Source organism: Aquarana catesbeiana, linkage group LG04, assembly GCF_042186555.1.
Source record: "Aquarana catesbeiana isolate 2022-GZ linkage group LG04, ASM4218655v1, whole genome shotgun sequence".
Taxonomy (NCBI): Eukaryota; Metazoa; Chordata; class Amphibia; order Anura; family Ranidae; genus Aquarana; species Aquarana catesbeiana.
This window is the reverse complement of record NC_133327.1, coordinates 436,463,397-436,490,127: the sequence shown is the minus strand read 5'-3', so window position 1 is coordinate 436,490,127 and position 26,731 is coordinate 436,463,397. Positions and strand designations below refer to the sequence as shown.

At 38.5% G+C, this 26,731-nt stretch overlaps 1 protein-coding gene across 1 annotated transcript in view; it reads right to left on the bottom strand.

The window, feature by feature from the left end:
- Nucleotides 1-26,731, bottom strand: part of HIVEP2 (HIVEP zinc finger 2) — a 267,444-nt gene that overhangs the window by 13,138 nt on the left and 227,575 nt on the right. The window contains exons 5-8 of the mRNA XM_073627427.1: nt 25,060-25,104; nt 16,459-21,849; nt 12,598-12,749; nt 2,213-2,388 (exon numbers count right to left, since the gene is read on the bottom strand). Coding sequence (XP_073483528.1) covers nt 2,213-2,388; nt 12,598-12,749; nt 16,459-21,564 — 5,434 coding nt within the window. The 5' untranslated portion in view covers nt 21,565-21,849; nt 25,060-25,104. The remainder of the gene's footprint in view (nt 1-2,212; nt 2,389-12,597; nt 12,750-16,458; nt 21,850-25,059; nt 25,105-26,731) is intronic.

Sequence of the window (26,731 nt, the reverse complement as noted above, 5' to 3'; positions counted from 1 at the left end):
TGGTCCTTTAATTTATTCTAGATGCTATTTATTACATTAATTGATTATACCTCTGGCCCATTTCTGGAATTTGCATTGTTCTATGATGATATGGCCACTGTGGCAAACATTAGGCAGGAATTGGAACACATGGGAAAGATCCCTGAAAATAAAAATGATGTCACTGGGACTGTGACCAGTTTGTGCACCGCTAATCATATATTTTTTTTCCAAATACACTTGTCATTTGGAATGACACATTAGGGTAGATTTACTGAAACTGGAGCACTTAAAATCTGGTGCAGCTGTGCATGGTAGCCAATCAGCTTCTAACTTCAGCTTGTTCTATTAAGCTTTGGCAATAAAACCTGAAAGCTGATTGGTTTCTAGGCAGAGCTGCACAGATTTTGCAATCTCCAGTTTTAGAAAATAAACCACGTGTTTCTTTATGTGTGGTCAAGTAGGAAAATGTAGCCAAAAGCTGTACTTTAGACAGATCTAAAAACACATCAAATAATTCATTAAAACATAAAAACCTGTTTTAAATGCTGAAAGTATTTGTTTATAAATCTGATGTTATATAAGCCTCAGGTTGTCCTCTGTACAGTAGCACTCCGAATGCATAAAAATGTGGAAGCACTGGTGGCCAAGAAGGCCTGGTGAATGCACATATCCTAAAAGTAAACATACTGCTCAGAAGAGGGCTCAGATGGATTATTAATCAGTATTTTGCTACTTTTTCACTGCCCAATCACAGGCTCGGGGCAGGGAGGTGACCCTGTTGTATTGCTCAAAATATAACTAAAAGCAAAACCTTTTTTTCTAAGTTTTGAATAAAGCGGAGAAGGATTAGAACACCTGTCAGGTTTTGTACTGCTGCCTGAGACTCACCCTCTCTATTTGTCCTGTTTACCATTAGCATCGAGAGAGAGAAAATTCAAAATTTTGGGTTGTCCCAGAACAGTAATGGAAGGGAAATCTTCCAATGATGATCCTAGTGGCAAACAGTGGTTTCCTCTCTGGAGGGATTTCCTCTTCCTTCCTAATTTGACCAATGGAACACAGATAGCAAAAAAAAAAAACTGACATCGGTATAAGGCCATGCTCTATCCCAAAAAAAAGTTTTACCCTAGTTTTACTGTAAAGGATAAGTGAACCTTTGGAACATGTTACATATTCCACCTATATTTAGAGTGGAACATGTAATAACTCCTGTGCTCTCTCTCCTAGTTTCCCCCCTCTCTGTGACAGCGGGTGGGGGTTGTTCTCCTCTCACTTTTTGGAAACAGCACGGCTGTGCGGGGCTCCACCCACACAGCCACGTCATTTATTCACAGATTCCTGTGAATGAATAAACTAAAAGTACCATCTGCCATTGCGGCAGACAGACGTGTACTTTCAAAGTGCAGCGGGGATGCTGATAAGCACTCCTGTAGTCCACTGACATGTCCTCTGGCTTACAAACAGAAGGCCCGTACAGAGGTACTTGATGAAAGCTGGGGAACATGTCTGCAGGAGCCATGCTTTCCAGTCTCCTGCAGGAAAAAAAATATAACTGCACATTTTTTTTCTGCAAAGTTGAACTTAGCCTTTAACTTCAATAGGGAAAAGTGAGATCACTAATATTGCTTTGATGTCTGGAAAGGCTCTGTACATTTCAGGACTGAATTGGGAAAATTAAAAATCCTTTGACAGGTAAAACCGCTGTCATATATGTATTTCTCTTCTGTATTTAGCTGTTTGCCTGCAGGTCAAGGTTTAACCTTTTTAAGTTAAGTGAACACCACAATTTACTGATGGTGGTGGTTAAGATGTCCCGGCCTAGTGAATGTTCACTTTTAGTACATAATGTCTGACTAATCCAACTACTACTAAATAATAAAAAGAACTCTCACAGAAGTATAGAAGAAATAGGCACAGATAGGTTCAAAACATGAACTCAAGTTCTTTCTATACTTCTTGAAGTTACAAATGGCTTTTTTTTAGGGAAAGAATTGTCTGGGGTAAAGTAAAACAGGGTAGCCAATAAGAATTAATCTCCTTCTGCTTTGACATTATTGAATTAAACATTTGGGGACAAATGTGGATTAAACATGTTAGAATTTGGTCATTTCATTTTTATTAACTAAGGTTGATTTATAAATCAGTATGATCATCCAATCTTTTTTTTTTTGTATGCTGATTCAGCTACTTATGCCAGCTTTACATTTAAGGCCAGAAAATTAGACGGTACCTTTTGTTTTGAAGGCAAAGTTGCACAACTTGCACACGTAAGGGCGTACGTCTGTGTGGGTGCGGATATGCTTCTTCAGCATGCTTGGTTTCTTGCAGCGTATACCACATTCTTCACATATGTACTTTCCACGACCTCGTCCCCTCACATATACATAGTCTTCATTAGACTTGAAACTGTTGGCAACAAGATGACAAACAATGATTCATTTGTGTATTCTTACTTTTTGTCCCCATCATCCTGCATCTAGAAATGTGGTTTACACATCACGTTTACTTGTTAGAAGAATAAAAAACAGCATTATTTCAAATATTTTTCATGTTACTATGCCTTCAATCATTTGTTGTAGAAATATTCTTTTGCAGGATCTAAAATGAAGTTGCTATACCCAGAATATATAATACTTAGATGATGTGTAGTGGACTCATCTGAACATATGTAAGTTAACAATTCATTCAGAAAATGTTGTTCAGTGAATCATTAAAATAATGAATGTACATTATCTGTACAGTAAAACCTTGGTTTGAGAGTAACTTGGTTTGAGAGCGTTTTGCAAGACAAGAAAAATGTTTTAATAAATTTTGACTTGATAAACAAGCGATGTCTTGCTATACAAGTAGCATCGTGTCACAACTGAGTACAAGAGAGTAGAGAGGCACCTCTAAGTGTAGCAATATGGTTGCATTTAATGAAGGTGCAACATTTAGCAACATCTTGCTACACTTAGAGGTGCCTCTCTTCTCTTTTTTACTCTGTAGCTCGTGCTGGATTTTGCTTCTAATCCCTTTGTGGAGGCTTCCATTTGTGGATGGACATTTTATGGTTACACAACCTATCACATTGTTATAATCTTTTTATTTGACTAAAATGTTATCTGATCTCATATATCCTTTTTAATCCAACAAATCTTTTCCTAGATACATAAGAGCAAATAAGAGGCGCTCATATCCCTAGTGCTAGAAATCACATATGCTGTGATTCCCTCAAAAAAATGACAACATCTAAGTGTGCAAATTAATGCATAAACTTAATGGTGTTTAACAACTCTAATCAAACCATGCAAAAATACAACTAATGTGCACGTGAAAAAAGCTGTGACAACAGAATAATAAATAAATGGCTAAAAATCCCCAATTAGTGTGATTCACAAAATAAGTATTAATAAGTGCAAAACAAATTATAATTATATTACAAAAAACATTATTATTTTAAAGCATGAAAAATCAGTCCTTGAAAATCTTGTGACAAAAAATATATAACGTGATTTAATTTGTGACAAAAGAGTGTATGAAAATCGCACAAATCTTCTAAGGTGCAGTGATCTTGATAATGCTGAACTCCACGTGTCTTTCACCTCACCAACGTGAAACGTGAATCCACTCCCAAAGGAATCTCACTCACCAAATAATTTTGCCAGCACTCTCATGCACGGCAAAAAACGCTTAGTAACCACACTCCAGAGAAATCCAACACGCAGTATTCCACAGTATATAGAATCATTCCACATTTCCTGAAATATCAGTCTGGGAACTAACATTTCTGTGCAAAGACAAACACGAGCTATTCAAAGAAGTTTCACTGGTCCAGAGGTCCGACTGAGATCCTCTGTTAATGACAAAGCCATTTTTCAACTTGGCAAGACTCTGTATTAGCTCCCGTTTCTCTCTTTCTCCTGAACTGATCGCTTTTTTGATAGCTTTCATTTCATTCAGAATAGCTTGAGCTTCATCAAGTTTATAACCAACATGGTTTCCCGACATTTTCAGGTCAATCTGTCGAAGGGTTTGGTAGCCATTTTCCTTGTATTGTAGTTCTTGCTGCATATAGGCTACTTCTCTCTTCAGTTTGTTAACCCTGGACTTTGCAGTAGCAATTTCAGCTTTCAGAATTTCAGGATCATATTTTGAATTAGAAGAGGAACTTGAAGCCAAACTTGGCTGAGATCCAAGCTTATGTTTCCAGACATCGTGAAGCTGCCTATATTCCTGCTGGGCTAGTTCAAGCCTTTGCTGTTTGACTTGGTAAATCTCTTTTTGAGCATCCAGAGCTTCCTGAGCAAGCACTAGATAGTCCTTTAACATGCACTCCTGTTGTCCTCTCCATTGCACCCGAGGATCCTCTATCTGTGTGGTTTGATTGTTATGGTCAATGTAGAATACACCAACTTGAGTGTCATAGACTTCTTCCCATCCAAGTGGCAACTCATCACCAATACAGTCAGCAAAGGTTAATGGTTTTGTATACCTGTCCCTGGGGTCTATCCAGCTGGTAGTTTGATTGGTGTGATCGATGTAGTAGACCTTCCCATCTACATCTCTGGCTTCCTCCCAGCCCTGTGGTAGAGGTAATTCCTTCCTTAACATGTCCACAAAGGGTGATGTCCCCCATAAAGTAACCCTTTGTATCGGAGGAGTGAGAAGAGAAGAATCCCAGGAGATCGGAGGTGACAAGCCTACACACACCGTCCACCCTGGGAGGGAAGGGGGCCAAGTTTCCAGAGGTGATCGGAGGAGCTCTCCATGGCTGCCAGCTGGGCTCCTCCAGGCCGGGGAAGAGTTGGTGGAGTACACGTGCGATGATCGGGCTCTCCCCCTTCCCCGGTACGAAGCTCAGTGTGATCGTGTCGGATCGTCCATGTTCTTCCTTCGGATCGTGTGTGGCCGCTCTTCCCTCGGAGGGGGGTGACTCGTTGGTTAAAGGGGTCTTCCGGGGCGCTGATGTAATGGGGACGCTCCTTGCCTCTGCCCTTTGCTCTTCCCCTCGGTGCCTCTCAGCTGCTGGTTGGCTTTCCGCCAGGCGGAAAGCCAACCAGCAGCTGAGAGGCACCGAGGGGAAGAGCAAAGGGCAGAGGCAAGGAGCGTCCCCATTACATCAGCGCCCCGGAAGACCCCTTTAACCAACGAGTCACCCCCCTCCGAGGGAAGAGCGGCCACACACGATCCGAAGGAAGAACATGGACGATCCGACACGATCACACTGAGCTTCGTACCGGGGAAGGGGGAGAGCCCGATCATCGCACGTGTACTCCACCAACTCTTCCCCGGCCTGGAGGAGCCCAGCTGGCAGCCATGGAGAGCTCCTCCGATCACCTCTGGAAACTTGGCCCCCTTCCCTCCCAGGGTGGACGGTGTGTGTAGGCTTGTCACCTCCGATCTCCTGGGATTCTTCTCTTCTCACTCCTCCGATACAAAGGGTTACTTTATGGGGGACATCACCCTTTGTGGACATGTTAAGGAAGGAATTACCTCTACCACAGGGCTGGGAGGAAGCCAGAGATGTAGATGGGAAGGTCTACTACATCGATCACACCAATCAAACTACCAGCTGGATAGACCCCAGGGACAGGTATACAAAACCATTAACCTTTGCTGACTGTATTGGTGATGAGTTGCCACTTGGATGGGAAGAAGTCTATGACACTCAAGTTGGTGTATTCTACATTGACCATAACAATCAAACCACACAGATAGAGGATCCTCGGGTGCAATGGAGAGGACAACAGGAGTGCATGTTAAAGGACTATCTAGTGCTTGCTCAGGAAGCTCTGGATGCTCAAAAAGAGATTTACCAAGTCAAACAGCAAAGGCTTGAACTAGCCCAGCAGGAATATAGGCAGCTTCACGATGTCTGGAAACATAAGCTTGGATCTCAGCCAAGTTTGGCTTCAAGTTCCTCTTCTAATTCAAAATATGATCCTGAAATTCTGAAAGCTGAAATTGCTACTGCAAAGTCCAGGGTTAACAAACTGAAGAGAGAAGTAGCCTATATGCAGCAAGAACTACAATACAAGGAAAATGGCTACCAAACCCTTCGACAGATTGACCTGAAAATGTCGGGAAACCATGTTGGTTATAAACTTGATGAAGCTCAAGCTATTCTGAATGAAATGAAAGCTATCAAAAAAGCGATCAGTTCAGGAGAAAGAGAGAAACGGGAGCTAATACAGAGTCTTGCCAAGTTGAAAAATGGCTTTGTCATTAACAGAGGATCTCAGTCGGACCTCTGGACCAGTGAAACTTCTTTGAATAGCTCGTGTTTGTCTTTGCACAGAAATGTTAGTTCCCAGACTGATATTTCAGGAAATGTGGAATGATTCTATATACTGTGGAATACTGCGTGTTGGATTTCTCTGGAGTGTGGTTACTAAGCGTTTTTTGCCGTGCATGAGAGTGCTGGCAAAATTATTTGGTGAGTGAGATTCCTTTGGGAGTGGATTCACGTTTCACGTTGGTGAGGTGAAAGACACGTGGAGTTCAGCATTATCAAGATCACTGCACCTTAGAAGATTTGTGCGATTTTCATACACTCTTTTGTCACAAATTAAATCACGTTATATATTTTTTGTCACAAGATTTTCAAGGACTGATTTTTCATGCTTTAAAATAATAATGTTTTTTGTAATATAATTATAATTTGTTTTGCACTTATTAATACTTATTTTGTGAATCACACTAATTGGGGATTTTTAGCCATTTATTTATTATTCTGTTGTCACAGCTTTTTTCACGTGCACATTAGTTGTATTTTTGCATGGTTTGATTAGAGTTGTTAAACACCATTAAGTTTATGCATTAATTTGCACACTTAGATGTTGTCATTTTTTTGAGGGAATCACAGCATATGTGATTTCTAGCACTAGGGATATGAGCGCCTCTTATTTGCTCTTATGTATCTAGGAAAAGATTTGTTGGATTAAAAAGGATATATGAGATCAGATAACATTTTAGTTTGATAGTTTTTTAAAGGGGCAGCTCTTTTTTCCTCTTTTTTCACTTTTTATTTAGGGAGTTATATATATTTTATTACACACCGAGTGAGCCATTCACTGGATCTCATTCCAGATTGTTGTAAGCTCTATTCACTGGCGCAGTGGGGGTAGTTTTGAATTAAGGGCGGCTTAATATTCTGATTACCCATTTTTATAATCTTTTTATTTGGACTATAAACTGAAGGACCTATGAATAAATGGTTGTGGACCAAATCATTTGAGTTTCCATTATTTCTTATGGGGAAATTCGCTTTGATATACAAGTGCTTTGAATTACAAGCATGTTTCCGGAACAAATTATGCTCACATTTAAAGGTTTTACTGTATAGCAATTTGGTGGCCTCAATGGTCACATTTCTATTCTTTTGCTAGCAAAGGGTCTACAAGGCCTTCAGTCACATTAAAAAAATCAGGTCAATAAGAAAGTGAATATGTACTTTGCAAAGGGAATGTTCCCTGAGCTTAGTAAATATTGTAAGGCTGGTTCACTTTAATTGTCCAAGCAAACATTTTTTTTTCACATAATAGGGTATTAAATGTGAACACAGTGTCACCTTATTAACCTCCCTGGCGGTATGATTATTTCAGATTTTAGGTGCTGAAAGCGGTACAATTATTTTGCATGGAAATTTGGCGTTTTATATTGTAGGCCTGTAATTCTTTGGAATAATTCACCTAAATCTGTCCAAACCAGAGTCTAGTAGATATCCCAGGTATGATAAAGTTTGAAAAACGAAATCATAAATTATAATATAATAAATAACTCTAAATAATTATACCAAATAATAATATAATAATAATAAAAAATATTCAATAATGTAATCAAATTAAAAACACTGAAATTTGCTCAGTTGCAGAATTGTCACTGTCATTACTTTTCAGTGTTTGATGACGGATCTCCCCACAAATCACTATCACTCAATTCTGCGAGTGATTCTAATTTATTATCGCTGTTTTCTAGCTGGTCTAAAACCACTTTTGATGTAAAGGGACGGTTTTGGTTGCTATGGACAATCTCCAGTTTCCAGGCAGAAAGAACAGTTTTTATAATATAAAACTGCATGCAGGACACTGGACAGACTGCTAGGGACAAAGGGGATGTGTAATTATTTGATACAGTACTGTAATCTGTAAGATTACAGTGTACTGCATCTATACTGTGTGTTTTACTTTTTGAATTTGGCGCCGAACTCCATCCCCGTGCATCGCAACGCTCGCAGGGAACGGAGCTCGGCACTGTGATAGATCGAGACACGGCGGCTCGCAGGTCACAGCGGGGAGACATCGCAGGATCCAGGGGACAAGGTAAGTAACCTCTACATGGAGCCTGCGATGCGATCCCGAGTCTGGTTTCAAGGTTACCGCTTTTGGTACTGAAAATCCACCTCGAGCCAGACTCGGGAATACCGCCAGGGATGTTATCTAAGCTCAGTGAATGTTCATTTTGTTCAGGGAACAGTATGTGTTTCTTTACTATATCAACCCCCTATGTACCTCATGGAAAACAATGGACATTTGACTGAAGAAAACTGGGAAGAATTAATAAATAATTAAAATATGATACTATTTGATGAAAACACATTTTAAGGCTATGTATCCACTGACATTTCTACATGCACATGCAGAATGCAGCAATTATGATACATTAAGCATACTTCTCTATACCCACTGATAGTTTTGATGGAGAACAATTAGGGTATATGAGAATATCCACTCTGTAGAAAGAATAAAACACATAATGGGAAAACCCAACATGCCTGAACATAAACAAAATAAATAAGACTTAATGGGTTAACTAGGATAAAGGAATAGCTGGTTATGTACAATCTTATGTTAATCTCTTTAGAGGTGTATTAAAACTATGTAATACAAGGGCCTACCTGATTAGATACAAACTGAATGGATTGTTTAGGTAGGTCCTTACACCTACCTAAACAATCCATTCAATTTGTATCTAATCAGGTAGGCCCTTGTATTACATGTTGGTAACATGTATGGTCAGCATCACTTGATATACTTGCAGGGCCACACTACCAACAATCACTTGGGGTTATTTACTAAAACTGAAGAGTTTAAAATCTGGTGCAACTCTGCATAGAAACCAATCAGCTTCCAGGTTTTATTGCCAAGGCTTAATTGAACAAGCTGAAGTTAGAAGCTGATTGGCTACCATGCACAGCTGCACCAGATTCTGAGTGCTCCAGTTTAAGTAAATCAACTCCATGATGACTATCTATATATAAGTCATGACATATTAGCATAAGCAGTCACACAAAACAACAAACTGTAAAATACTGTTTGTTATGACCATCTGATGAGCATACTAAATGCAGAAACTGACTACATTTTGACCTATTTTCCTTCTCCACCATCTGTAGACCTCTACCCAGGACGAAAGATGTGCATAAAATAAAATACAGTTAAATATAGTTTCTGTACATAGCATAGCATAGTAAACAGATAAGCTATCTACAGGTGTAAATACACCTGCATGTATGTACCCTTACTATGAGAGGTCAAAGAAAACTTTTGCACATGTGCATTACTAACATCTGTTTCTCATTAAATGCAAGAAAACTGCAGCATCATTACATCTGTATAACCACTATAATGGGGAAACACTGCATTGTTACTCACTAACTATGTGTAACAAGGCCCAATAGCAAATCCATTAAATAATCCTAGTCTAACTTTAGCAATGTCTCTAGGGACACAGAACACTATTTTTTGTTCAAATGGTTCAAATATACATTAATATTTGCTATTACTACCTGCCTAAATTGCTGAGTAGTCAGTGTTGGGCCCTCTGTGCACCTGGGTTCCACAGCATTTAAGCAATAAATACGGTAAATACATTTGAAGAAGGAGCTTCACAAAAAATGCCACTGGTTTAAAAGTATGTAACGTTTTAATTCTTGAACCCCGTAATAATTTAAAACATCAAAGCACAAAATCAATTTTTTGCACATTGTCCATGCCAATAGACATTGTAAATCCATGCTTAAAGTAGATCTCTCTTTAAAAAAAAATAGGTAAAGTGACACAATAAATGCCCTTTAAGCTTAGAAGCTTGCATGGACCATTAAAGCTGGATTTTAGGCAAAAAGCTAAATACACCGTTATATACAGTACACATATGCATACACATATGTGAACCAACCCACCTGCCAAATGATTTGGTGCATTTTTTAATTTATCTGGTATCCAGCTCTAAGAGAGCCCCTGAGAGCCTGAGTACTGGGAAAGTGCAGTGGTTGGGGCCATTTGGAGAGGGGTGGATAGCACTGTTTTTGCATGTGTGTATTCGGGGAAATTATAACTAAAACTTGAAAAACAGCCAGACATTACATTATGCTACAGATAGCTGGAAATTTAGCTGCAACAGTACTGTCATCAGTGTGGGGGGCTCAAAGGAAGGTCATGACTAATTCTGCCTAACCATCCCACAACTATGAAGCCAGTGTTGGGTAATAGTTGGGCAAAAGGGTAGAGGTTAGGAACGATCAAAAAAAAACTTATTTCATTTTCTCTTTGACTAGCAAGCAATAAGAGACCTGTGTATTTAGAAAAAAAAATCTAATTTTATTTATTGTAAGGTTGATAGTTCAAGATTGACATGGTTACCAAACTATATCAATATTATAATAAAGCCTAACTCCAGTCAATAAGTTTTATTTTTTTGTGAATAGAGCATGGAGGGGATAAAGCTTCTATCAGGTTTTCATTGTTTTCATTGCCTCTAAACACATTTCTTATATAGGCAGTCCCCGAGTTACAAACTCCTGAGTTACGAACGACTCCTACTTACGAACAGCGTCAAATGCCAGCCACTTGTCCTCCACGCTGGTCCTGGATACCTCCGAGCACTTCCGGACACATCCCACACTGCAGTACTACATGTACTGCATGGCCAGAAGAGCCCCAGATAACATAACATGCGCCCGGAACGTCCCACATCCATGCACAGACGGAAGTTCCACTTACAAATGTAGTGTTCTGACCGAAAGTTACACTTACAAATGCAGTGTTCTGACTTACAAACAAATTCCACTTACGAACAACCCTACAGTCCTTATTGTATTCGTAACTCGGAGACTGCCTGTATAGGTGTCATAATGACAGGAGGTGAAGGGGAATCTCTCTAATAAGGTCAAAAAAATAAATAAAAAAAATAACCTGACAGAAATGTTGACTCACCACACTAAAAAAAAAAAAAAGATGCTAAAAGATGAAAAACCTTAAAGTGGACCTATATGTAAAAAATAAAAACTATTGTGAACAGGCAGGTATTTTACTGCAGAAGAGACATGCAATGTCTCTTTTGCAATAAAGTACACTTACCGGAGTAGTCTCAATCCACTGTGGAATGTACACTGGGCTGTGCATGCGGTGGATATTTATGATTTTATTTCTGCTTTAACTGCTTCAATCTCAAAATAGATGCTATCTGAGCACCTGCTGCATTATAACCTTTTCACAAGTATGAAGCAAGAGGTTACTGTCATTTATTTAACAATTACTGTATATACTGTATTACTAGCAGAGTTTTTGTATTGCAGTTTTTACATAGTGTGCTAATACATTGATTGTGACTGGCTCAAAACAAGTTGGTGTACTGAAATCTAGGATATAAGATAGGTGTTGGGAGGAATCCATGTATCCTATTAGGGAAATGCTGTTTAACTATATGGCCGTTCAGTAAATTATGGGAAGCATTGCAGCACACCACACAAGATATAACACTATACTGCACATTATCATATGCAAAACACTTGTTTATGAGATCCTAATAAAGAGAAGTCACACTTTTGCATGGCAAATGTAACTGAACATGACCTTAGAGCAGAACAGCAATTGCTTACAACCAGTTATATGCTGTTGTACAAAGAATTAAAGTGGAACTCCAGGATCTTTTTTCTTTTCTATTTTTCACCCCCTCCTTTCTGTATTAAAAAAAAAATACAAATTTCTACCTACCCTCTTCATGCTCCAGCATTGTCCCTGGCTTCTTCCTTGGTCTTACATCAGATTTTCTTTAGGGCAAAGTGATAAAATGTCTCTCTGCCCATTTCCTATGAGCTCAGCCTGTCATTTACACACAAACCCCTTTAGGTTTTGAGTGACACTCACCCATCCTTACATTACAATAAACAATGCCCGTTCCCACCCTGCTACTGCCGGGGGAAGAAGAGGGTGCAGTAATGTCACTAGACTGTCAAGAACACAAAGTCAAAAAAAGGTATGCATAGAGGCTTCATGAAATACAGAGGGGCTTTAGTGGGGTAGAGGGAAGGAGGCAGGTGGAAACCTGGAATTCCAGTTTAAATAAGCTTTTCTTCTAAACCGGTAGAAGTTTTTGTCCACAAGGAATTGCAATGCTTACCAAAGTATACATTTTTATACTCCAAACCAGAGTTCCTGTTTGCATCCCATCAGACATCAAATCTGAACTAGAGATATTTTTCTTAAGAACTGTAACAACTCAATTTGCCTTTCTTGTTAAAATACAAGGAACTATTGAGACTACTATTTATGGCCGGATTACTCAGACAATGAAAATTGCTGTATTGTGCAATATTACTTCTACTTGCATATAAATTATTGTATGTTATCTTACCCTCCTTCAAATATTTTAATCCGCATTGGTTCTGTTTGTTTAGCTGAAATATCTTTCTCTCCATGACTTTCTCCTTTTGTCCTTTCTTTGCTATTTCCAGCAGTCTTCTTTTCAAATTTACTGTTAACAAGGAGGGGCGGCTCTGGTTTCATCTAGGACATAAAAATAAAGTTGTTCTATGATCTCCAATTATATCTGTCTCGTCATCATGCAGAACTATTCCCTAGATGTAATATTCAAAAATCCACACTAGCAGCACAAATAGGCATTATGATCAGTTCACAGGCTCTCATAAAGGTTCTACCTTATATTATAGACATTTTATATTTATTCTTTAATTGATTAATTTCATTTTGGATTTACATCTTGGACTCTTACCTCCTATATTCACTTATTAATGTTTTCTGGATGGTATTATATTTACTGATACTGGTTTAATATTGTTTATCATGTTCAGTTTTTTTGGTTTTCATTTAGCGCTGCTACATTTTTTCTATTTATCTTATGTGTGTGTCTCACTTTTAGTGGCTTCTTTTTTCTTTAGTTTTATTTATGTGCCCACAGCGCGGTATTTTATGTTGATTTATTGTTTACTATAAATTAGGTGGGTAATTACATCCACCAAATTAAGCGCATTTATTAAAAAGGGAAAAAGGCAGGAAGCAAACAAGTACACATTTGAATCTTTATTTATATTTTAAAATGGGTATGAATTTAAATACACCTAAAGTTCTCTCTATACTATAAACTATACAAGTGTCAAAGATCCAACACCAAGACAACACCAAGGTGTAATAAAATCATTAGAAACCAATTCTCTACCTTGGCGTTGACACTTATCTATCTCCTTCCTCTTTGTGGTATATACTGAACATCTTTAAATGGCATCTCCCTTCTCAGGATATCATATAGTGTCTTTATATGTATACTGAATTTGTATCTACACCCCACAAGAGGGCAATGAAGTGCAATCAGTTCATTCCTTTGTCGGCTTTAATTGTTTCTGGTGATTATTATAGAGCGTATCACTCCTGTGAATCCACTAATGTATGTCAATCCTTCATATTTATTTCAACACCATATGAGCTTTCTCCCCCAATCGTGGAGTCATCTAGTGCCTCAAACAGTGAAAATTCATAGCTTTAAATGTTCACAATGGACTCTTATAGAGAGCTTTTCCATATCTACCACAACTTGCAATAAATAGACTATTCATATGTCTTTAGGGTCCATTGAAACACACTTTATCATTACATTGAACCTTTCAAGCTGTAGTTAATGTATCTTTATATAGGTCTTTTCCTATTTGCTGAACATCACTTGTTCCATTAGGAGCGTGGTTCCACACTTACTCATTTAATCAGTTTCACCACACAAAAGGCCATTGAAATCAGTCAAGTGACCTGTTATCACATATTTCTGTCAACTGACATCAAACACAGGAACTGTCTTTGTATTCCAGTGGTCCCAAAATTCCAATAAAGTCTAGTACACACAGGCTGAGCGTCAGCCGGCATTTGGCCCGTGTGTACGGCAGCCAATCCGACAGAAGCTGGCCAATAGCTGAGAGGACTGACCGGAATGTTCTGGCGGGGGGCTGTTCCCCTTTCAGAACACAATAGCTCAGCAGGGGAGATTGCTGTACTAACATGGGATTGTTAGTACAGCAGCTCCGACCTGAGCTGTCAGTTTTTTTTTGTTCAACCCGCTGTGTTGAACGAAAGAAAAAACTAGTAGTGTGTATGAGGCTTAACTCTTTATCTTTTCCATTTTTTTTGTTTTATCGCATGGCCACATGTTTCACTTTGGGGGTTAGGGAACTTTTTCTGCATTCCTCTCAAATGTTCTAATTCTAACCTTTAGTTGCCTTTTTGTTTTATCAATATACATGATTTTACATGGACACCTTACCCTATATACTACATACAGTATGTAGTCTTACAATTGATAAGCAATCTTACCATATAGGTTTTGGTCCTCTACTGTCCTCAAAAAACTTACTCGTATCTACTAAGATGAAAACAAGACAATGACCATATCTGGTTTGTTAATATTTATTCAACTGTGATTCTTTGATGTGGAAATGTATTCACTTTTGAACTGACTGGCCTCTAAAAATTGATACCCTTTTATCAATGACTGCAAGAAAGGGGCCTACTATTTATTTTATGTTCTTAAATATTGCATTTGTAGGGTCTGTTCTATAGAGACACTTTATTTTGTTGAAGGGAGGTCATGGCTGATCACGTGAAGAAGCTTAATCCCCACTGATGATTTTAACAATGTGGAGGTGGTAATTACCAATCCATTCCTTCCTTTCTGGTCGGCATGGCTGATCAGTGTATTGTGATGGCATGGAAGTCTCCCCGCTGTCAGAATAGAATAACGCAGTGGGGGGGATTCCCCCTTCCAACTCGTATGTGTGGAGCGGGGGAATCAAGAAATTTTTTTTCATTCAACCCACTGGTTGAACAATAAAAACAAACTCATCTATGGCCAGCATTAGTCAGAGCATCCATTGACAGATACATGAGATAAAGGTTGATTAGACTGATATCAATGGCCTTGGAAAATAATTATCTGATTTAAGGAGGAATAAAACAATGAAACAACTGGTGTACAGAAAAGAAGAAAAACCCCATATAATAGACCCTAAAGAAACAATATTATATCCTGAAAAGGGAACAGCTATTTAACCACTTCAGTACAGGGCAGTTTCACCCCCTTCCTGCTCAAGTCAATTTTCAGATTTCAGCGCTGTAATATTTTGAATGACAATTGTGCGGTCATGCAACACTGTATCCAAATTACATTTTGGTGGTATTTGATCACCTCTGCGATTTTTAGTTTTTGCGCTATAAGCAAAAAAAGAGTGATAATTTTGATAAAAACACAATATTTTTTACTTTTTGCTATAGTAAATATCCCAATTAAAAAAAAAAACAATTTTTTTCCTCAGTTTAGGCCGATATTTATTCTTCTACATATTTTTGGTACAAAAAAATGCAATAAGCGTATATTGATTGGTTTGCGCAAAAGTTATAGCACTAATAAAATAGGGGATTTTTATTATATATATATATATATAAAAAAAAAATATATATATATATTTTTTTTTTTTTTACTAGTAATGCCGGCAATCCGCGATTTTTATCATGACTGTGACATTGCGGCGGCAACATCAGACACTTTTGACACTATTTTGGGACCAGTGACACTCATACAGCGATCAGTGCTATAAATATTCACTGATTACTGTATAAATGCCATTGGCAGGGAAGGAGTTAACACTAGGGGGGATCAAGGGGTTAAATGTGTTACCTAGGGAGTGATTCTAACTGTGGGGGGAGGGGATTGACAAGGGGAGGAGACCGATCGGTGTTCCTATATGCAAAGCTAAAATATAAATTGTTCCTTGCACTATGTCTAGCACTGACTGCCCAAGAAGCTGAATAAAATATAGAATTGTATTTTAAAATGGCTTTGTTTTACATTCTAGCACTGTTGGAGAATTCCTTAACCAGGGAGAAAGTTACATGAGTTAATGCACAATGGTTCATTGGATACAAGGTTAAGTATACAAACACTATATTTCAGAGTACCTGGGCAATCCTAATAAATGTTGGTAGTATAGTAAAACACGAATTATGGCAATATACCTCAGGCTATCTTTCACTAGACAGCCTCAGGTTTATTGCCATAATTAATTTCCAGAAACTGAAATTATCATTGTATTGCTTGTTTAACATGCGGTAATTACTATACAATTAAAGTATTAGCAAATCATTTTGTTGTATATTCTCATACAGCATATTAAAAATCATAATATCATCAAATCATAATACTGAATTGCAGCATTACCTGTGCAAACTGAAGTTTCCATCCTCTTGAAGAAGTTAATTTTCCAGCTCCAGATCTATGCATAGTAGCTGTGGTGTACATTGATAATGTACTCTTTTGCTTAGATCTCAGAAGTGCTAGAGATGTTCTTGTGCTAAGCCCTGAAGGGTTTGGATTGCAGGAACTAATGCACCATGAAGCATACACAGAGGACAGTGATTCCTGTTCTGTATGACTGGGTTTGGCATAATTAAGAAAACACCAGCTGACAGTAGTAGTAGTCCGCAAGCTGGGAAACTGGAGTATTTGTTGTATTTCAGATCCATCTTTAACAAGTATACTTGCAGTCCCATCTTTTGACCCTGAACTTTCTGACATCTGTGTTAAAATTCCTACACCCAACTTTTTGTTGTTAGGAGGTTCATCCTCAAGAGTTTCACAGGATGTCCTGGGAGGGCTTAAGCTCATATCAGATGCAGCATCTTCATCATAAAATTCATCCGGTGACATTCGTCCTTCAGTGGTGTCACTAATTTTGGACACAGACAACTCCTTCTCTGTACTAGATGAAATGTTAAGAGGAGAATTTGATAATGATGGTGGTGGAGTCTGAGCAGAAGAAAGAATATCTTTTTGCTCTTTTGTGCGACCCTGTCTCACTAACTGAGGTTTTGAGGTTCGTGACAAATTTTTCTTTATGTCAGAATTACTAAGTTCAACTGCACTTAGTTCTTTAACAATTTGTCCATACATTCTTTCTTCTTTAACACGCTTTTGCTGCTTTGTTTCCATAAACAGTTCTAAACTACTGGCAGGAGAAAGCATCCTTTTGCCACCTCCAAAAGTAGATGCACTGTCAGAAGTAGATACCAAACATAACGGTATTGTAGATTCTATGCCAAGTGGTGATGTCTGTGGCACTTTCCATATAGGATACTGTTCCAGTTCTCCACAAGGAGCTAACATTTGGGCTATGTTAAATCCCAAACCTCTCATGGATGCATTTGTTGCCATTATCTTCTGTGATGTGCTTCCATCCACTTTGCATATAACAATTGATGAGCTATTGGTTTGTGAATGTGTAACAATAATTTGTGAAATGCTAGTGTACATAACACTCCCATAGGATGGCACGTGTGTCTGAATTCTAACTGGAACTATGGGCCCTGACAAAGGCTGAAGAGGCCCAACACTAGGAGAGATAGAAATTTGTTGGTCAGTGGAAGAATCACTTGATCCACCACTGTGATCTCTCTGTAGTTTTGAAAGAATGTGTTTAGACTTTTTGGACGATGATGATGATGAGGATGATAAAGATGAGCCGGATTCTAAATATGGCTGACAGCTTTTTTCCATGGTATGCAAATAATTATAAGGCTTGCATCCAGTATGATCTTGGGCAGTATCAAGATAATAGGAAGAGTGTAGTTCTGACTGGCTTGGTGACTTGAAATAAGTTTTTTGCAAGTTTTGCAAATGGTGCTGGAAGTGTCTTTGCAAAGGATCGATGCAAGACGGCCACAAAAGTGGATGAGGTGCTGGTACTTGAGCCATGCATACAGAAGAATAAGGTAACTGAAAGGTACTATGAATTGGTGGATATAAAACTTTCTCATGATGTGGAAATGAATGTTGTTGGTCTGTCAAAAGTCTCTTGGGAATATAGGATGACTGCAGTCCTAAAGGACTTCTTAACGTATCATAGCTAGAAACAGACTGCTGAGAATACAGAGATGAGGTACATGCAGGTAGTGGAGAAGTACCAACATCTACATTTCCAGCCTCATCAGAGTTTGTAGAAGATGAAGGAGAAAGCTGCCAAGCAACCTGTGAAGACCTCCGACTGTTATGCAGTGGATCACATTGTTCTTGGCTTCCAGTTTGTTCTTGCTCTGCCTGGGAGTTTTCAGGAAAGCCACTAAAAGAAGCTTGACGAACAAGAAAGCACTTTTTCCTTTCACGGGCTGGAGAGAGAGTTGTAGTGATAGCACCAGACCCAGAGGCATGAGTTAGGTTTCCATAGTCAAAAGATTTGCTTCGAATTTCAGGTATCTCAGTAAGGCTAGGACATGGAATCTGTTCAGAAGAGGAGCGTCTCATTTCTTTCTGATGGTGGTGACCTGGTACTGATAGAGAATAGGCTCCAGGAGGAACAGTTAAAAACTCTGGAGGCCTTCCAATTTCATCCTGTTTAGCTGATACAGCTGATTTGATTATATCATCCCTGTCAAAAGACATTGAAAAACTTGAACTGTGGGATAAATTGCTCTCCTGACTTGGACTGCGGGACAGACTTGTTCCAGTGGACTCAAAACTGGATTCTCCAGATGAGTTTTCCATGTCTGCCAACCGAAGACGTTTCTTTTTTGGTGGCAGTTTCTCTGCAGGGAGTTGTGAAAGGGTTTCACTTCTTTGAGGCCACTGAAATTCCTCTGGGGGTTTTTCAGGCTCTTTAACAGGAATTTCTGGTTCTTTATCAGGTTTATCAGGTTCCTCTGTAACACGAATCTCCGGCACTGTAATATTATGTTGGCGAACCAATTTGGGTGGCATGTGATATGAAGACTGCTGTGAGTGTTGCGATGGAGATGGTCTTCCTGGAGATTCTGAGACATCTGATGCCTGTGTCCAATCTGGACTCATAGAGGACATTGTGTTCCCACTGTCACATGTTTCTGATGGTGAGCAGGCTGACTGGCTAGCAAGCAGTTCTGTAGATTCAGACCTTTCAAAAGAGTTGGGTCTGCTCAAAGAGTTAGTGTGTTGAATTACAGATATAACATTTCCAGGAGGCTTTCTACTCGTTATATCTATAATTTTATCAGTGTCTGAAGAAGACTCGTCTAATATAGGTACAGGACTTCCCATCTGTTGATGTGATCGACTAATGTCTTGAGGCCCACTGTAAACATACTCTTGCCCTGAAATAGAAAAGCTAGCCCTGCCAGGTTCCTGGACTTGTGTTTTTGTATCAAAGTCTATGTTGGCAGGACTACCTGCTGAACTGTTCACTGCATCTGAAGGAGCAGAGATATCTTCCTCGTCTCCAACACTTTTCTCCTTTCTGCGCTTTCTGTTTTCAATCATTGTTCCAACTCGAGACTGTAAAGGTGTCATTGCATCTATAAAGTATTCAACTCCTGGCTTCATTCCACCTATGTGCTGAACATCTCTATATCCCAGTTTGTGGGCTTCATATTCATCCCATCTTTTTGGATGAATTCCTGAGACACTATATTCATACATTGATGACATTTTCTTCTCTTTTGAGGAAACAGTTTTTTCATGTAGAGCTTTTCTGCTGTAGCCAGAAGGTGCATTTTTAGGCATTCTGACATATGGATCTAAATCAGAATGGCCCTCCAAGACCAGCGGCAATTCAAATGCAGCTTGCCTCCTCAGTAGTCTTTGATGTGGGATGCCTGTTGTACCTGGATAAAATACATCATCAGAACCTGTCATTCGCTCATCAAATGAGTGACTGCCCCTTATAGATGGTGGAATACTTAAACTTACTCCAGAGGAGGTTGGCATTGAGTTACTTCTTATAAGTGGCGATACATCACTGGGAGTTTCCAAAAAGACTGCTGTTTGGCCCTGGTGTATGTCTGGATACAGTTTAGATTCACTTTCAAGAGACTCTGTAATGAGCTGTGATTTCTGCAGTTCAGAAACACGGATGCCAGTTAATCTTGACTTCATAGTCTTCAACTTGCTGTGATCCAAAAGCTCTTCTCTTTTTGATATATACTGTGAGATATGCTCCTCCATCACACTAGTGTTACCAACTGACAGACTGGCTTCCTGACTTTGCATTGAAGACCTGGGGCTTAGTCTACAATACTTGCCAAAAATGATTTCTTCATAAGAAGTTGCATTAGTATTTGGAGGACTTATATTCTGATCTGCACTTTCTGATCGTGAAAAATAACCAGAGTCTGTGCTTCCTTTACTGTGAGGACTTAAAAGATTTAAAGACTTCTCTGAATCATGCCCTTTTTTTTCTGTAATCTTTAGTGCAAGTTTTTGTTTAGCGGTATGTGGTTCATTCATTTTTCCGCTTATTGATGGGTTGTGCATTAATTCAGGTGTTATAAAATGAGGGTTTTCACTGGATAAACTAATTCCACTTTTAGGGATTATCAGTATTGGCACTTTCATTGAGCCACTTAAAGATTCTTCTGATGTGTGAAAACCTGGATCTAAAAGTTCCCCACTTTTGACAGCCAGATCCAATGGAATCTGGGAAATGGAGTTTTCAGAGTCTTCTACTAGTAACAATGTCTCTTCATCAGTGTCTGTACTCTGCTCCCCGTCAGAATGTATTTCTGTTTCTACATCAATACAAGATGATTCTAAATCTAGTTTGGACATAGCAGAGTCCGCAAAAGGAACTAATCCAGCTTTTATAGCATGTGCATGGGACTTCCTGTGCTTATACAAATTGCTTTTTGTTTTGAAGGAAAAACCACATGGTACACAGGGATAGGGGCGCTCGCCAGTATGAGATCGTATATGTTTTTTCAGCACACTTGGTTTGGCACAAGCCCGTGTACAATACGGACATATATACTTGCCAGGTTTTTTGGGCTTTTGCTCCTTTTTATGGATGTCTTCTGATTGCTCAGTAGATTTTTGTGAATACTGGCTGAATGAGGCAAGTGCTGAAAACTTTTTTCTGGAGAATGCAGCACTGTGTCCATGCATTCGAAGGAATAAATCCTCTGGAGCAACAGGCAAGTGACTATAAGGGTAAGCATGTCCTTCCAGACTCTGGTGAGGCTTTGTGCTATGCACCAACCTCTGTTGATGGAGAGTATGTTGTGGAAATGAGAGTGAATGCCGATGAGTGTAAGAACCCGGGCGTTTTTGCGTAAATTGCTTTTCTTGCATCTGCTGTGTGGCTTCATTTTGTGCTCCTGTTTTTAAGGAACTAAAATATTGTACTGATGCTGGGTTTGAGAGATGCTCATGGTTAACCTTTGGCTGCCTTTCTCCTTCTTGACTATCATAAATGCTCATTGTAACTACAGCTGGATTCTCTTGACACCATCTGTTTGGTACTATGTCAGATTCTCCACATGTTGAGGTAGATTCTTGCCCTAACAGGGTGTCTCCAGAGTCCATTTTGATTCACTTGGTCTTCAGTGCTAGCTTACTTTAATGCTATATAGACACATGGAGTTCAAGTGACTTTGCTCTTTAAATAAATGTTTCTCCCATTTTTCAAAAAATCTCTTCAAGTCAGCTACTGAAAGATTTCATCTAGTAGTAGTAGCATGTGGATATTAGATTAAATTGTAATGCATGACATCAGATTTCCACGCTCTTGATTCTGATTAATCGTTATATGGAGGTTCCAGTGGGTAATTTTGGACTAAAGTGCAGATCTAGTCATCACAATTGTTGAACCTAATAGACATACAAAACAAAGCGTTAATTTGGAATCAAAATACGCTCTGGAAAAAAGTATTAGTAGAGAAATAAAAGTAACTTGGAATCTTACACATGAACTTCTTACACAACCTATTCAACAGCTAGAGATGAATGAAACTTTCACTGAGCAATCTGAAAGTGTTTAGATAAAGTGAGCTTCAGTAATCCCCTATTTTGTCCACATGCCTTTGATTAAAAACTATAGCAGACTGAGTGAACTAATAATGCAGACAACCCAGAATTAAAGTGGTATTAAACCCAAAAGCAAACATTTATTTTTTGGCAGCTTACCATTTCGTAGATGTGAAGGCTGCATTCATTTTCTTTTTAAGAATTCTTTCCTTAATTTTCACCTGGTGATCTGGCCAGTATCTCTCCAGCAGAATGTATCAGTTACAGAGATGAGACAAACCATTTAACACTAGCAAGGGTGCTTACACTGATCGACTTTTATTTATTTATGGAAAACCTTTATCCCAAAAGAGAAAAAAATGTTTGCTGTAACATAAAGTGTTAGCAGGAGTCTGGCTTCCATTGGTAGTGTATCTAAATCTGCTAGTACATTCAACATTCCCCTCACCCTATACTGACAATGCTGCTGTTCAAAGGCGCCCCCTGTGTTCATTCATCCAGAGCAGGGGCGCTCTAATACATAAGGTGCATTATTGGCCAGATCCCCAGATGAAAACAGAGAAAAAAAAGCCTAAGAAAATAAAACTAATGTAACCACCACATCTAAGGATTGGTAAGCTGCAATATATTACATTTTTGGTTTTGAGGTTAATACCGCTTAATAATCATATCAGGCTACATGCATAGGTAGGTGGATCACTGATACTAAGGGGTTGTTTTACTAAGGCAAATAGACTGTTCACTTTAGAGGGGAAGTTGCACTTTGCAAGGTATTTATCCTTAGAGATTAGTGAATTGGGTGAAGCTCTATTGATTTCCATCATCCAATCATGTGCAAGCAAAAATAATTTTTTCTGTGTGTTTTTTTTATTTACCTTACATGTGAATGGATATGCTTTGCAAAGTGAAACTTACCACATTTACTAAGCTCTAAGGAACATTTTCATTCACACTGCAGCTTCTCTTGCAAAGTAAACAGCCTATTTGCCTTTAGTAAATCAAACCCTTAGTCTTTCTAAGCCATGAGTGCTCAACCTGTGGCCCTCCAGCTGTTACAGAACCATCATGCCTCTGCCTTTGGGAGTCATGCTTGTAACTGTCAGCCTTGCAATGCCTCATGAGACTTGTAGTTCTGCAAAATCTGGAGGGCCACAGGTTGAGCACCCATGTTAAGCAGTTTCAGGTTTGCCTTTCAGCTAGCAAATAAGCAATATGGTTCATTTCATACATACTCAATTTCAAAAACATGAATAATATTCCACAAGGTCAAAATGTTTACCACTGCAATCCTTAAATCCCACTCTCTTTGTTTGCTCTTTACAAATATACTGATGTGCTACTGATCGGAGTGCAACAATCTCATACCAATCTGTGCCCTCACGCTCAGAAGAACTACAAATTAGACAGGTTAGAACACCCGTTCCAGTAGCTAATGTACCTTAACTTATTCTCCCCACATCTTCCTCGCCACTGACATAAATAAGCGGAGTATACACATTTACAAGGAACACTGCAAGGGTCTGCCTATTCACATTGTGCCTGTATGTATATGGGGGCCCTTAATATACAAAAAAAAATCACCTCCAAATGTGAACTGGACCTGACCTAAATGTTCCAAAGGTAACAACGATGTTATGCCTGCAAGCACATGTATTAATCTACAAATCCAACTGTGTGTGCTAACCCTCTAAACCTTCGTTTCAATGGGGTTTCGTTTTTAAAACTGGAATGTGCAAAATCTGGTGCAGCTCTGCACAGAAACCAATCAGCTTCCATTTTATTTTGGTCAAAGTTTAATTAAATAAGCTGGACTTAGAAGCTGATTGCACAGATCACCATATTTTGCACTCTCCAGTTTTAGTAAACTGACCCCAATATGTACACGTAGCCTTGACTTCTGCCCAAGTTGAGATTAAGTGCCACTGCTTTTACTGCTATGCCTCGCCTCTTTTAGTGCTGAGCCCCACACCCGTGATGCCTGTCTAAGTAGCTTCAGTGGCTAGTAAAAGATTTGGCATTTGATAGTTGAATGCCAGGGGGTAAAGCATAGCACCATAAGGGGTGGGGGGGGTGGGATTTTGGTAGAAGTGGTGACCCCATGCACAGTCCAAGCCTAGTATCCAGTAGGGATGGAGGGATTGATTTGATGACTAGTACAGGTTCTTGCAAGCTGTCTTAGACCAGGTCAGTTTTTCTTGCACCTTAATTTAATATTAATATAAGACATGAGCTCTATATGTATACTGTATATATGTATGTTAAACTGTTCAATAGAATTCATGCAGCAAAAGAAAAAAAAAACTTGTTATCAACCACAGGGTCTGCACCTCATGTGGCATAAATTATTATGCAGTGTTATAAAATGGCTTCCCCTATACCCCTATAAAAAAAAACTTGAAAAAGAAAAAAACTTGAAAAATTTTACGCATCTAATTTTCACAGAAACTGTATAGCAAACTGTATTTAAGATTTATGCTCCTAAACTGAAACAGTACATCTTGTAGCCCTGAGGTTAAGGTATAAGTCCCCCTCAACCCCAAAATCCATACTAGGAAGACACTGTCTAGTTGTCCTAAAATCCTACAGTAAACAGTTTAAGGTATTTCCTTTGAAGATGTCTTCTTCAAAATATATGGACGTGGTTAACAGATGAAATAAAGAGTATTTCAGAACATCTGAAGACTTTCAGTTTAACACACTCCAGTCGTGTGGAAATCTTAAGACCTTAGCCATAATTATTTATAACCATTCAAGAAAACAAGGAATGTGTTCATACCTAAATAATTTATTACCAGTGTCATATTTTGTGTAGATGTAATAACCTGCGATTATTTTACAAACATAAATTACAGAAGGTGAATAGGCTGAGGTTTTCTGTGATGAGATCTTACGCTAACTAAAAGAAGCAATATTGCAGGTCAGACACATGACAAGAGACATTCACAATGAAAGACTTATGTCTACTTCCTATATTATAGTCTGTGTTTCTACGCTACGCAATAAACATTACTTCAACTACATCTATATCATAAGAAAGTAAATGAACTGAAGTACCTGTTTGCATCAAGAATTTCATACACATGGTTAGGCTGCAGTTGTCTGTAAACGAGAAGAAAACAAGCGTTTGATTAGGATTAAAACTCTGCTTTACTACTAAGAGGAAAGGAGCTACAGAACCATAAAAAGGAAGGGACAACACGCTAAACTTTTGAATTTTCTTGCATGCAAGTTTTTGGGCAGACCTCATGTTTGCATAATGAAAGCCATTGCACCCAGCTGCCAAGAATAACAAGCACAGGAAATGAGCAGTGAAAGTACGCTATTTGCTGTGTGCAAGCCTCTCTGAACTCTGTTCTGTCATATTATTCTTTACCTGATATTGTTCTTAGCACCTTTGACACTTGATATTTTTTGTACACTCTCATGTATTGAATGAAGACTGGTAAAGTGAAATAATTAAAATGAGTGCTCAAATCTTTAACATAGGCACAAAAGGCTTATCAGTATTAATTACCTCTTCCTAAAATTTCTAAATCCCCTTAAGGTAAAATAAAATTGATGAGTAGAAGAGAAAAAAAAAAATACTACCGATGTATGTTTCTACTTGCCAAGACTGTTTTGCTTTATATCATGATGAAAGAGCCACAATCAGCTCAGATAGTATGAAACTGAAACTGCTTGGACATATGTTATTTCAACTTCCGCTCAAAGGGACAGTTTTGTTTTTGCACGTTATGTCACTCAAGTTATTGTGGTGTAACTTACTGAAGGTTGATTGCACTAAGGGAATCACTTTTAGTTGATTGATATATATATATATATATATATATATATATATATATATATATATATAACTCTAACTCAGGGAGAACACAACCTAGTGACTAGCTTGACCACTTAAGGACCAGCCTCGTTTTGGATTTTAGGTGTTTACATGTTTAAAAAAAGGTTTTTTTGCTAGAAAATTACTTAGAACCCCCAAACATTATATATTGTTTTTTCATAACACCCTAGAGAATAAAATAGCGGTCATTGAAATACTTTTTTTTGCACCATATTTGCGCAGCGGTCTTATAAGCGCACTTTTTTTTAATAAAAAATAAGACAACAGTAAAGTTAGCCCAATTTTTTTTTATATTGTGAAATATAATGTTACGCCAAGTAAATTCATACCCAACATGTCACGCTTCAAAATTGCGCCCGCTCATGGAATGGCGTCAAACTTTTACCCTTAAAAATCTCCATAGGGGACGTTTAAAAAATTCTACAGGTTGCATGTTTTGCGCTACAAAGGAGGTCTAGGGCTAGAATTATTGCTCTAGCTCTACTGGCGATACCTCACATGTGTGGTTTGACCACCGTTTTTATATGCGGGCACTACTCGCGTATGCGTTCGCTTCTGCGCGCGAGCTCGTCGGAACGGGGGGGGGGTTTAAAACATTTTTTTTTTAATTTTTATTATTTATTTTACAATATTTTATTTATTTTTACACTGTTTTTTTTTTAAAAAATGGTGTAAACATCCCTTGTAATAGAAAAAAAGCATGACAGGCTCTCTTAAATATGAGATCTGGGGTCAAAAAGTCCTCAGATCTCATATTTGGACTAAAATGCAAAAAAAAAAAAAAGTCGTTTGAAAAAATGACATAAAAAATAAATAAATATGCCTTTAAAAAAAGTAATGACGTCGCTTCAGCCGTCCAATGGTATGGAGACGGGTGGCGGC